The 14,559-nt window shown below is 37.1% G+C and overlaps 1 protein-coding gene across 1 annotated transcript in view; it reads left to right on the plus strand.

Annotated features, from left to right (window-relative positions):
- osbpl10a (oxysterol binding protein-like 10a) overlaps positions 1 to 14,124 on the plus strand; it is a 170,650-nt gene extending 156,526 nt beyond the window's left edge. The window contains exons 10-13 of the mRNA XM_030148247.1: positions 4,009 to 4,195; positions 7,206 to 7,388; positions 7,479 to 7,632; positions 12,549 to 14,124. Of these exons, the coding sequence (XP_030004107.1) occupies positions 4,009 to 4,195; positions 7,206 to 7,388; positions 7,479 to 7,632; positions 12,549 to 12,593 (569 nt within the window). The 3' untranslated portion in view covers positions 12,594 to 14,124. The remainder of the gene's footprint in view (positions 1 to 4,008; positions 4,196 to 7,205; positions 7,389 to 7,478; positions 7,633 to 12,548) is intronic.
- Positions 14,125 to 14,559: the final 435 nt, after the last annotated feature.

The following is a 14,559-nucleotide window of genomic DNA, read 5'->3' on the forward strand; positions in this document are numbered from 1 at the left end:
GAATCAATGTTGTAGAAGATGACGGTGTTTCCACAGTAACTACGGAGCCTCTGAACGTCCAAATGGGTCATATCTGATGACCATGAAAAGATAAACTGTATTTTACACTAATTATGTACATGTATTGATAGGATGAGTGGATAAACATGTATTAAACAGTTTAGATCAGTAGATGGTTTTGGTCGGTGGTGGAGGTTTGGGTCTTTATGACTGAACTCAGCAGCTGTAATTGGCAAAACTGAACCAGTGAATGAAAATACAGCGATTATAAGTTATATAAAATGTGGATACCAGTCATTCTGCTGAGCTACTAAGAGTAAAAGTGTATTTTGTTGAACAGTTCAGGTCTTAATTCTGCAAATTCCTGCCGCGTTTTACAATTCCACAGTGAAAGTCAGTGGAAAAAACAGCAGCATTCCAGACCAGATTCCATTAGTGTGTGTTTACTCCAACATTAAATTATGTTTGTAGACAACGACAGGCAGTGTGTATAGAAATAAACATGTAGGGAGTCAGTGTGCATCACCTGAACTGAATTTCCTCTAAACTTTAATGAGTTACTGATCCAGATGTGGGACTGTACTGGACTGTCTTCATTATTTATCCAACCAAAGTGATTTTATATTATTTGATCTTACTTTATTTGAATAATTTTTATTATATTAACCTTATTATAGACTCAGTGCTACTTTTGTGACAGTTCCCAAAGGATTTTTTCTTATATTTTTGCTTTATGAAGTGATTTAGCACCATTTATTGCAACATTATCTTCTGTGTTCTGCATTTTTTTGTGTGAAAAACTTGTATTTTCCTATATTTAATTCACTGATCATGTAGATGGTTGTAAAAGCTCATCTTAAAGTTGAGGGGTATTATATTAAAAACAGAGAAAACTGCAGAAAAAGTCACTTTTAAAGCAAATCTATCATTAACTGAACATAAAACCAGTGTGTCCATCCACTGTCATTGATCCAACTCCATGGGTTTTACTGGTCAATCAATGTTTCAGAAGATGACAGTGTTAAACGGTAACTACAGAGCCTCTGAACGTCCACATGGGTCATATCTGATGAGCATGAAAAGATGACAAACTGTATTTTACACCAATTATTTAAGTGTATTGATAGGATTAGTGGATTAACAGGTATTAAACAGTTTAGATCAGCAGATGCTTTTGGTCGATGGTGGATGTTTGGGTCTTTATGGGTTAAGTCGAAATGAACTTAGATATCAAATCATTAACAATTAACTAAAATAAAAAAAATAATAAAGGGAGTTTCCAATTGCTGTTATAGTTATGTCAAAAACTGCAAAAATTTGACAAAAATTAGAATAATACCAATACCAAACAAATACCTACACATTTCCATGTAAACACATTTTTTCTTCTTTTAATATTTCTTATTATCCCTGTACTGTATTAACACCGCAAATTTCCCCCAATGTGGGACTAAGAAATACTAAGGGACTTCTTTTTTATTTCTATATATATTAGTTTAAAAATGTATTTTACCTCAATTATTTACATGAATTGAATTAGTGGATCAGTGGGTATTAAACAGTTTAGTAGATGGCTTTGGTGGGCGGGGGATGTTTGGGTCTTCATGGGTTAATAAATTAACCCTTGAATTTACTCTGAACTTTTATGAATGTCCACATGATCAGTAAATTAAATGTAGAAACATCCCTGATTTTCACTGAAAAATGCAGAGGATGAAGTAATAAACTAATAAATCACTTAGGAAAGGTTAAAGGCAGATAAATACTCATTTGGAAGGTCTAGGTCTGTAATCAAACATACTGGGTAGAGATGGTGGAAACCAGTGATCCTCAACTGGTGGGTCATAAACCTGTTTACAGTGGGGCGTGGCCGTTGACTGGACAAAAACATAATGATAAGAAACACTAGTTGGAGTTAAATTAATTCATTTTGGTTGAAAACATTGTGTTAAAAGTGGCTGTTACTGAAATGTTCTGATTATGTCAGCTTTAGTGACTGAATGCACTTTTAATTTGTAGTTCAAATGGACATAATTTAGTGTTTAAAGGAATATTTCCCTCTTTATCATCACCACCTGCTGGTCAGTTTAGTTTATCATTAAACATGATATTCTGTATTATCTCAGGTTCAAAACACACCATCTTTTCATTAAATACATTTGAGAAGTTTAACTTTTAGCAGTTTTTTTTCAAGATTCAAAGATTATTTATTGTCAACTGACTAGATGTATAGAACATACAGAGAACTGAGATACTGTTTCTCTCACCTTTTTCAATGTCATACATTTGAAAAAGAGGTAAAAACAGACTAAGAATAAATGAACTGGAAATATAGATTTTCACCAACTGCAAAAGGTCTAAAATGAGCTACAATTATCATTAGTGTTTAGAGTAAAGAGCTCTGAAGTTCTGCCGAAGTACTGGGTCATACAGGGGTTGGACAAAATAATGGAAACACCTTCACCTCAAGATGATAATGCCCCAATCCATACAGCTAGAATTGTTAAAGAATGGCATGAGGAACATTCTAATGAAGTTGAACATCTCGTATGGCCGGCACAGTCCCCAGACCTCAACATTATTGAGCATTTATGGTCAGTTTTAGAGATTCAAGTAAGACGTCGATTTCCACCGCCATCGTCTCTAAAAGAGTTGGAGGGTATTCTAACTGAAGAATGGCTTAAAATTCCTTTGGAAACAATTCACAAGTTATATGAATCAATACCTCGGAGAATTGAGGCTGTAATTGCCGCAAAAGGCGGACCTACACCATATTAAATTATATTTTGTTGATGTTTTAAGGTGTTTCCATTATTTTGTCCAACCCCTGTAGATATGAACTACATGTATTTACTGTGTGTGACCACTAGAGGGAGTAGTGAGTCACTGTGCTGCTCTCCCAAAGGGAAGAAACCTAACACCACAGGGCCTTTGACATAAGCATCAAACAGTGACCAGAGGGGATGAGAACCATAAAGAAACAACTTTTAGAGTCAAAGAAAGTGACACAGTGATAAATAAACTAAACAATATATGAAGTGTACCTGTAAGTCTGTGTACAGCAGGGGCCTCAAACATGGGGCCTGGGGGCCAAATGCGGCCCGCCAAGCGTTCCAATGCAGCCCGTGGGATGAATTAGCAAAAGGCAAAAATTCCACAGTCTATGGAACTCATTATAATTCAGGTTCCACATACAGACCAATATGATCTACAGTAAAATAATAACAGCAGAATAACCTACAAAAAAGAATGACTCTATATTTTCTCCTCGGTTTGATGTGAATAAAATATTATATTATGCCTATACATAATGATAACTTCAAAGTTTTGTCTTTGTTTTAGTGCAAAAAATAACATTAAATTATGAAAATATTTACATGTACAAACTATCCTGTAACAATAAAATGTGAATAACCTGAACAAATATGAACCTGAAATGTCTAAAGAAAATTAAGCACAATTTTAACAATTTTCTGCCTGTTACTCAGTGTTTAGTGTCTTTGTAGATCTGATCCATAATACACAGGTAGAAATGATAAGTGGAGAAGAATATTGTTAAAATTGCACTTATTTTTCTTAAGAAATTTCAGTTTTTTTCAGGTTATTCAAATCTTTTTTGTTTGGATAGTTTATAAAAGTAAGTATTTTCATAATTTAATGTTTTGGGGTTTTTTTTGCATTAAAACAAAGTTATCATTATTTGTTGGTTATTATGCTATTATTTTACTGGTGTGGCCCAGTTGAGATCAAATCAGGTTGAATGTGGCCCCTGAGAGGAAATGAGTTTGAGACCCCTGGTGTACAGTATCAGCAGTAGTTCCATACACTAACAGGTCAGTTATTTATAGTTACCTGGGTCATGGTTTGTCATTTCGGGGTGATAGTGGGTCCTGACCCCAGACCAGTACAGAACCACTGATGGAAACCACTTTAATCCAAACACTGTGTGGGTGTGTGTTTCTACTGATGACTCCAGGGTGTTCCTCCTCCTTGTCCATCTCCTCCCAGGCGTCCTGTGTCTCCTGGACCATGATGAGGAGTACGTGTTCACGCTGCCCTGTGCCTACGCTCGCTCCATCCTCACGGTGCCGTGGGTGGAGCTGGGGGGTAAAGTGTCCATCAGCTGCGCCAAGAGCGGATACTCGGCCACGGTGACCTTTCACACCAAGCCTTTCTACGGAGGGAAGGTTCACAGGTCAGTGTTTCCATCAGCTGGGCTTTGATTAAACAGTTGAACAGCACTGGGTTCACTAAGAGAGAGAGAGAGAGGAGGAAGGATCCAGAACCTGCACAGAAAAGGGTTTGAACAGGAACAGGGAACATAAACAGACATGTGTTTACTGCTTTAGTAGTGTTTTCTATTTATTGCTTTTATCTCTTCACACTTACTTTCCTTTTTTGCTAGTGTTTTTTTAGATGCAACAGAGCTATAATGTCCCATGTGGATCAATAAAGTCTAAGTTAAATAAGTCAATATGCAGAAAAATGGGTCTTGTTAGTGTTTTACTACAAGATATAATGTTTTTGACTCATTTTACAGCTGCTTTTATGTGTATTTAGCTTTTTCCTGGTGTAAATGTTTAAGGTCGAGCTCTTAACTACTTTATGAACTTTTCAGTCATTAAATCTACAGTAATGCATCATATAGTATAAGATCAACATATGTTTGTAGCAAGGTTATAATAGTTTTGGATTTTTAATTATAGTTTAGTTTTAATTAGTTTTGACTTTTTTTTCTCTTATTCAGTTAGTTTTAATTAGTTTTTAGAGCAGGTTTGTTAGTTTTTATTAGTTATTGTTTTTTTCTGAATGCTTAGTTTTAGTTTAGTTTAGTTTAGTTTTAGTATTAGTTTTAGTTATTTCATATATTTTATCTTCCTCATCATCCTATTCAAAGAAATTAGTGAGGCGCGGATATTGGTTACCCTGGACACTTTATTTGGGGGTAGGGTTAGGGCGGCTCATGGACTGAGCAGAGACACAATGTACCATACAATGTATAAATTCCCTATAGCAGGTTGAGGGGGGGTGCAATCCATACACAACGTCACTTACGTGAAACAATGAGAAGATGTGCAAAGCATGAGAGGAGATGCACAAAGCAGCCAGCAGTTAAAGCAGATAGAAACATATATAACCAGCTAACCAGCAGTTAAAGCAGATAGAAACATATATAACCAGCTAACCAGCAGTTAAAGCAGATAGAAACATATATAAACCAGCCAACCAGCAGTTAAAGCAGACAGAAACATATATAAACCAGCTAACCAGCAGTTAAAGCAGATAGAAACATATATAAACCAGCTAACCAGCAGTTAAAGCAGATAGAAACATATATAAACCAGCTAACCAGTAGTTAAAGCAGATAGGAACCTATTATAAACCAGCTAACCAGCAGTTAAAGCAGATAGAAACATATATAAACCAGCTAACCAGCAGTTAAAGCAGATAGGAACCTATTATAAACCAGCTAACCAGCAGTTAAACCAGATAGAAACATATATAAATAAACCACTTATAAACATATATAACCCAGTTCCTCATCAGTAAACCACACCTTAGCAGATCTCTCATCTCTTAATCATCTCCAGTTCCATTATTAGCCAACTTTGCTTCAGTTCAGTTCAGCTAGCTGTCGCTAGTAACATCAAACGTTTTTTGAACATTCTAACAGGTTCCATACCTCTGTAATTGGAGTAGTTTTCATCCTCCTCTTTTCTCCTCTTCTAAACTGTGCAGTTCAGGCCTTGGAAGGCCTTTTCATGGTGATAAACTCTCCAGTTTTAACCTGGATGCTAGTCCTGTCTGACTCTGTCCTTTAGCTCTGCTCTGTCTCTGTCACTCACGCGCACACACACGGTACACCAAAAAAAAAAAAAAAACCCGACCCCACTCATCACTACAGTAAACCCCAGACAGGACTGTGCTCTTTTGTCCCAGCTTTAGTCTGTATGTTCCAGGTAGAGTGGGGACCAGAAGACCACTGGAAACCACCAGTGACCAGACATGACAGACTGGGAAGTGTCGTATGGTGTCACCAGCTCAAACTGCTGGAGCGAAATGAATTAATTTCATATCAATCCGACATTGACAAAGACGAAAACGAAGGGAATTGTATCCATAATTTTTATACGTTTTAGTTAGTTTTGTAAGCTCACGATACAGTTTCAGTTAGTTATCGTTTTTTTTCTTTTAATTAGAGTTTTTATTAATATCAGTTAACGAAAATGTTTTTTCAATTTTAGTTTTCGTCATTTCGTTCGTTTTCGTTAACGATAATAACCTTGGTTTGTAGTCGTACTGTCCTGTGGAACCACATTTGTCTAAAACGTCAACTTTTCATCAGCTCAGAAAAACAGGTCTGTTTTCAGTTTTATGACAATGTATTTTCAAACTTTTTAATTATTTATTTAGATTAAGAAGGAAGAAATATTAATTAGCTCATTATAGGCCGTTTCATCCCTCACTTTGTCAGAAACATACTCAAGTAAAGTATGTCGTATTTGGACTTAACTATAACATACTGTCACTGTAATTAAAACAAGTGGTGTCAGGTACAACAAACCCCGCCCCTCACATGTATTATAGCTTATTTTAGCGTCGATCCAGCTGATGTCATCAAGTCTATGCATGTGCTGATGTCAGAACATCAACTGTCTCTATATATGTGCCAAGTTTGTTGAATTGAAACAAAATTGATGTTTTTATAAACATTTGAAATTTCACCCATTATAAGTAAATGGAAAAAAAACCAAGATTTTAAAAATTCATAAAAAAATAGGAACTTTGACCTACTTTCCCAAAATGTAACCACATCTGTTCTGCATCACTGGCAATCTATAAACCCAATTCAGTTTGAATTCAACCAATAGTTTTGCTGCTACAGACATGTGAAATTTTGCCCATTATAACTAAATGGGGAAAAAAAGATTTTAAAAATTCATAATAAATTTGAACTTTGACCCATTTTTCCCAAAATGTAATCACATCTATTCTGGGTCGCTGACCATTATAAACCAAATATGGTATGAATTCCACCAATAGTTTTGCTGCTAGAGTGTTATATTCAGATCCTTTAAAACCAGCTGGAATGTTCATCTGGTCCTAAATGATGTTTTTTTGTCTAATCCCTGGTATATAAATGACACAGGTCAGGTGTAAACATCACCCACAGTAGGTCTTCTGTGTTTGTGTTTCCCTCTCAGAGTCACAGCAGAAGTCAAACACAACCCGACCAACACCATTGTGTGTAAAGCGCAGGGTGAGTGGAACGGTACCCTGGAGTTCACCTACAGCAGCGGGGAAACCAAAGTCATCGACACCGCCAAACTGCCCGTCACCAGGAAGAAGCTTCGGTCCGTGGACAAACAGGGACGGACAGAGTCCAGGTACACACAAACCCAGCTGGTTCAGTCTGTGTGTGTGTGTTTGTCGTTCACTGCTTGAATAAGTCATGTTCTCCGTGTGGGTTGTCGTAGGCGGCTGTGGCAACATGTCACCAAGTCTCTGAAAGAAGGAAACATCGATGAAGCCACCGAACACAAGCACAGACTGGAGGAACGCCAGAGAGGAGAGGAGAGGCAGAGGGCAGCAGATAACAAACCCTGGACACCAAAGTACTTCACTAAAGAGGTAGAGTGGGCATGTAAACACTGAGAGGCTATATCACAAAATGTTCCGGTGTTAAAACTTAAATGACGTTTTACAGACATGACAGTTTAAACCTGTTTAACACTGACCATATTTTCAAGGGAAAAACGCCTAAAAAGACATACCCAAAGTAAATGAAGAATTACTTATAATACTTATAATAATAAGGTTCATATGGATGTTCTTGGTGTCTGTGGACATTTAGAGACCTCACAGAATCTATTCCCACTGTCTAAAATATTGTATCTATTACTATGCCTGAGTAAACTGTAACAAACTAAAAGAGAATTTAGAATTTTTTATCCTCGCCTGTTTTTTTTTCGGCTGGATTGACGATGATATGCATAAAATAATTGTTCGTGTCAGAGATTTTTAATAGTGTATATTTCACCCCACAAAGATTAAAAATCATGTTTGAACATTAAAGTTTACACTAAAATACACTTGATGTACTTTTATTAACATTAGGGTCTAAACTTTGAGCAAAAGTTGAAAAGAACATCCATTGTCCTGATTTATTATATTTTTATAGTAGATGAATATTAATATAATTTTTTCGGCCCACGGGCGGGCTGATAGGGCTAAAGGGGTTAAGATCCTGCTCAAATGTTCATATTCTACTAGTTCATTATTAAAATCATAACATTATTTTTGTGCAATCCCAACAAAGCAATTAACATGATTTAATAAAAGAGTGTTAAATAATAATAAATAAAATGTAAACGAAAAAGAAAAACAAAAAAACAAAAATGAACCTCCACAATATCTGCATTTGAATAAATACCTACAAATATCGATACAGTAGTTTTTAATATCGATACCGTATTGTGAAATGAAATATTGTGATATATTACAGAACTGATATTTTCTTACAGCCCTATATATTAATATGTCAGAGCTAAAGATGGTCAGATGGTCAATAATGTTCTTCAGGGTAAAATTCTGACTGGATATTTAATCATGTACAGAACAATAATAGAATCCAAACATTCAGAGAATCTGGAGAATCTCCGCACAAGGCAAAGCAGATGTATGTGAATTCATACACGTGGGAATTCAAAGTGTTTTACAAAGGCATAGAAACACATACAATTACATAAGACAGAGCAGAATAAAACATTAAACTAAAGGAAAGTGCAGAAAAGATGGTCCACTCCTGCAGAAACCACCGCCCCTGGGGTTACCTGCCTCATCAGGAGTGATACTTGTACCCCTGGGGACTCAAAGAATCCCAGAAGCTCAAGCGGTTGTTACAGCTTCTCTGTGAACAGCGGGTTAACTCTGTAAAGGACAGAGCTGAATCATCAACAGTAGATGTCTGTGATGTTCAGGTCCTCAGGAGACACTGCATTAAACCCAGGTATGAATCTGTATGAGCTCAAATAAATCTGCCTTGCCTCAGGAGGACGAGTAGAAAAAGCCGTCTGTGATCAGTTTAACATCCCATCTATAAACTCTACAATGTTTAGAAGAAGCCACATGAGAACATGATCCAGACATGATGCAGACTTCTGCAGACCAAATTTAGACAAAGTGGAAAACTATTCACTGGTCAGATGAAACAAAATCTGAAATTCTTTTTGGAGTCCATGGACACCACATCCTACAGCCGAAAGGAGAGAGATTCAAGATTCAAGATTTTTGTCTCATGGATGTACAGGTACACTCACAGAGAAAAGACTGTGCAGCCAGTGCCCCTGTACAAACTGTGGTTAGCACAGAAGATCAAATATACATAAAAGTAAAATATTATATGAAAGATAGAACGTGCCTATGGACAACTAAGTGTTCAGTGTAACAGCAGCAGTATAGTGCAAGTGGAAGCAGATTTTTTTTTCTGGTGTGTGTGTGTGTGTGTGTGGGGGGGGGGGGGGGTATTATGTTGGGGGTTGAAAGATCAGCGTTCTGATGGCCTGGGGCAAAAAGCTCTTCCTCAGCCTCTTGGCCACACTGCAAAAATCTAAATCTTACCAGGTGTCTTTTTCTCATTTCTAGTCCAACTATCTCATCACACTTAAAATCAGACATAATCACCTAAAGAGTAACTTTTCAGTGAGATATAAGAACTTATTTTTAGACAATAGATCTGGAAAATATTTCAAAAAATCTTACCAAGATCATTTTCCACTTGTTCCATTGGCAGATTTTTTTTTGCTTGAATTAAGCAAAAAATCTTGAATTAAACAAAAAAATCTGCCAATGGAACAAGTGAAAATCATAATCATCATTCATAATGTGTGTAATCTTGTTTCCCATAATGCCCCTGAATCTGTTCTGGTCCTAGTCTCAGGTCTGAACCCTAAAGCTACTTTTAAATCCATGATAAAGTAATAAACTGTTTGACATTAAATCCTGTGATGGTACAAAAATTAGACATTTGTTCTCCACTTAATCTCCATTTTCTGCGTCTTTTTTTCTCCTACATAAAAGGTTCTGCTCTTATTTCTGCTTTTTCAGACACTGGCTTTAATTCAGCTGTAGTTTCAGATTTCTGTCTGACATTTTCTTTCATCCCTTTTACATGAGTGAATCTTTTATTTATTTTTTTTTATAGCGCTAACAGAATTTAAATTATAATAGTTCTTTCCAGACACAGTGGCTGCGTATCTCTATTATAAAGTAGTTCAACTGAAACTGAACAGAACTAGTCCAGCTGTTTTACCATCCAACGGTGTTATTTCTACCTTTGTCCTGAACTTCTAAGACAGTCTGCTGCTGTTCCTAATCACCACTGTTTTACCCACTGGTTCTGCAGAAAAATGGGTTTTTATCAGCGACAAAACTCTACGAGTCATCACAGGTTACAGCATGTATTATTTCTGCAAAGACATACCGCTGTGGAAATGGTCACAGTTTGTTTTTATGCTGTGAACACGAAAAGGAAATATTATTTTCTTGCACATTATGGGAAATCAGAGCTGATATTTCTAAACAGTATCTGCATGGATAGATATCAAAGCAGCAGGAACATGAATCCACAAATATCAGATACTGCACTGTGCAAAGGTTTTAGACCACAGGAGTATAATAACATATTATAATGTACGAAGGCATTTGGCATGTCTGTAATACGATACAAGTGATATATAGAATTACATAGCATTAAAAACAGACTTAGGTATAGAGTGTTTACTGGGATTTAACATGTTTGAACTGATCTGTGAAGAAAATGAGACTTAGTGAATTAATGCAATCATTGAACACATTATTATTATTATTTCTCATGGAACTGTTTCCTGTATTTTATATTTTTGTAGGATTTTTTTTAAACACATACCTTTATTACATTTTTAACACATTACATATTTTTTCTGACATGAATTGATATCATTGTGTTGGTCTCCCCTGAGCTGAGGTGCCGATAAGGGGGGGGGGGGGTAAACATGACAAATTCATGGGGCCCAGTAGTTGAGGGGGGGCCCACAGAGCAGTGGAGGGGGTCCAGTGGATATAGAAGTTGTGGAAATTTGGTGTAAGATCCGCAGTGTGAGAGAGGTGTAGAAGTCAGGAGGCGAACGTTGAAAGAATGTTAAGTTTTTTTTTCTTTTTTACGGTATCGTAAATTTCTGTAGGATCCACTATGGTTATGCTTTCATGGGGTCCATAATTGGTAGCTGTGCCCCTGCCCCTGAGCCTGACATTCAACCTGGCAGAGTTAATATTGAAAATCAATGACATCACAGAGTTCAAATTACAAGCACTTTTAGGCACTTAAAGGTGGGGTGTGAGAGGTTTTCCTGGAGCATTTTTTACTATATTGCTTAAAATCCCCTTCACACCTCGATTACAACCAATTAATTAAATGCTTGAACACAAAAATAAAAAAGTTTAGTCACCTGTGGAACAGACAGGACTGATTCTTGGAGCACTTGTACAGGAAACGAAGCCAGAGCCAGAGCTTGGCTATATTATGCCGCGTTTCCACTGTGGAACCGACTCGACTCGGCTCAGCTGGACTTTTGTCACTTTAACCTACTATAAAAACATAAAAGGCCAGAAAACACACACACAAAAAAAATCCGATTTGAAAAATGTATATAATGTATTGCATAAATAGCACAAAGATGCTTAACGAACCTTTTCAAAGACTTTAAAAGTGAATATTGGTTCCAAATATTAGGTACAGAAAATTAAAATTGTAAAAAATTAAAACTACAGGGTGGGGAAGCAAAATTTACAATGAACATTTAGTTGTTTTTCTCAGCAGGCACTACGTCAATTGTTCTGAAACCAAACATATATTGATGTCATAATCATACCTAACACTATTATCCATACCTTTCAGAAACTTTTGCCCATATGAGTAATCAGGAAAGCAAACGTCAAAGAGTGTGTGATTTGCTGAATGCACTCGTCACACCAAAGGAGATTTCAAAAATAGTTGGAGTGTCCATAAAGACTGTTTATAATGGAAAGAAGAGAATGACTATGAGCAAAACTATTACGAGAAAGTCTGGAAGATACTATTAAAGAAGAATGGGAGAAGTTGTCACCCGAATATTTGAGGAACACTTGCGCAAGTTTCAGGAAGCGTGTGAAGGCAGTTATTGAGAAAGAAGGAGGACACATAGAATAAAAACATTTTCTGTTATGTAAATTTTCTTGTGTCAAATAAATTCTCATGACTTTCAATAAACTAATTGGTCATACACTGTCTTTCAATCCCTGCCTCAAAATATTGTAAATTTTGCTTCCCCACCCTGTATACTCAAATATTTGACATAAAAACATATCTTTACATAGCCGTTTTCTCCGAAAAAGTGCGGTAATCAAACACGGTTATCATGATAATTAGAATTTAAGCAGTACTAATACTAACCGCCTGCAATTTTCCCGCGGTTTATCGTTATACCGGTAATCGTTCCATACCAACCCTGTCCTGTGTTCCTCACCTGCAGGGCGACAGCTGGATCTACACCAACCCACTGTGGAAGTCCACCTGACGGCAGACCGCTCCTCTTCTCACGGACACAAACTGACATCACGCCTTCGCGCTCTGAGGTCAGAGGTCGGAGGTCAAACAGGGGTCTCGCCGACCTTCAGGCCTGAGCTGTGGACAAAGCGACACCGCGGAGACAAACAGAAACAAGCGAGGTGCCAAAGGGATCGTCACTGTTCAAAGAATAAACAACAAAAACTAGGAGGGTCTCTGGGGACTAAAGTACCTTTTTATATACAATAAATTACTATTCAAAGTAGAGTATTTCTATTTTTCACCTTGCCAAGGCCTTTTTTGCACATGCACAGTAATGGAGTTTGCCACTGGTGTTTTACTTTTTATAAATGAATCTGTTTCCACTGGTTGTCGTCTATGTTTGGTCGGAAGCTTTTTGGTTTGTCACGCAGCGGTAGAACGAACCGATTCCCTGTAGCTGTAAATGTTTAACAAGCACTTTTAGAAGTAAATGTACTATTTTCTATCTATAGCGTTCACCTATCAGGGTGGTCTTTAAGAGCTTTAGAGCTAACCAGATAACTAACAGACTTCAAATGACATGTAAATTAATTTCATCTGAACATGGGATTATGTCCGATATGACATGATTACAGGATATTAGAAGTATGTCGACCGGTCACCATGAAGGTCCTGATTGTTTTGTCTGCACTATGAATGTATCTGGGCACAAATATGGTAATAATGTGCTGTTTTCCATTTTGCACCGTGCCCAACTACACACATATTACTTCGATCCATCTCCGACATGCCTCTGCATAAGCAACACTCTGATATTTCTCCATTTCTACCTCTGTGATTCAGCTAGTCCAACCTTTTTGCAAACAGAAAAAAAAAGCAGGTTTGTTGGTGTAAAACTCTCCGGTTTCCTCTCCTCGTGTCTGATTGTGCCCTTAAGATGCCACTTGTGTAATTAGGAAAGCAGCGCACACCCAGCCCGAACCCCCGTGAAGTTAATACCCCTCCTTAGGTCGTCTGTGGTGTTGAATATGGAAGAGGACGCTCGCAGAAACACACAACCGTGTTCCGGCATCTGAGGGTCAGTAGAAGGTCGCCTTTGTGGAGATGAGAGGATATCCAGCCGAATTAAAATCACCGGCCTGTGGGACATGTACTGTACTGGAGTCCTCATCGTAAAAGCAGTAGTAGCCACAGAATTTACCCCAAAAAGTTTTCAAAGACTTATGAATTAAATGTCATTCCTTTTATTTAATGGCCTTATTTTTGTCATCTCAGCCTCATGTTCACTCACAGTTTTAATGTGTTCTTTTACTGTGTATTTTAATCCAGAAGAATTTACCAGATGCCAATTAGTAGCCTATGCCGGAAGACTTACGGCATAAAAAGACACACGAGCAAAACCTGCAAAACTGGGAAAACCTCCTTTAAACCTGTTCTGACGTCGGCCTTACATGAACGCAGTTTTCTATAGCGAGAGGATCCAGACTCATGCTGGTGTAGACGACGGCTGTGGACACCAAGACTGTCTCTGTTAATAAAGACCATCAACCTTTTGGGAACATGTCGTCATGTCCTCCATGTTTCTAATGTGTTTTAATGGTTCCTTCTGGTTCTCAGTCACATCACAGGACGTAGGTTTGTTCTAGTAAATTGTCATTTTTGAGTCACGCTGTAGAAAAAAAATATGATTTATATAAAATGCAACATCAGTTAAAGATCCAATCTGACAAACTATGACCAAAAAATTCAACTTAATACATAGAAATTAATTATCAAAGCTATAGATTTGAATATTCAGCTCATTTACCTGTGATTTTCTTAACAAATCCAGTATGCTAGTCCTTCAAATGCTTCTGCTTTTGGAATAACTGTTTCTACATGTCTTTTCTGTAGCAGATATTCTTATATATGTCCAGTTTTTATGTACAGTTTATGTCTTAATGTGTGTTTGGCCACAATTTTGACTCACAGGTACATACAAGAAAAAAAACACT

Source organism: Sphaeramia orbicularis, chromosome 11 (assembly GCF_902148855.1).
Source record: "Sphaeramia orbicularis chromosome 11, fSphaOr1.1, whole genome shotgun sequence".
Classification (NCBI taxonomy): Eukaryota; Metazoa; Chordata; class Actinopteri; order Kurtiformes; family Apogonidae; genus Sphaeramia; species Sphaeramia orbicularis.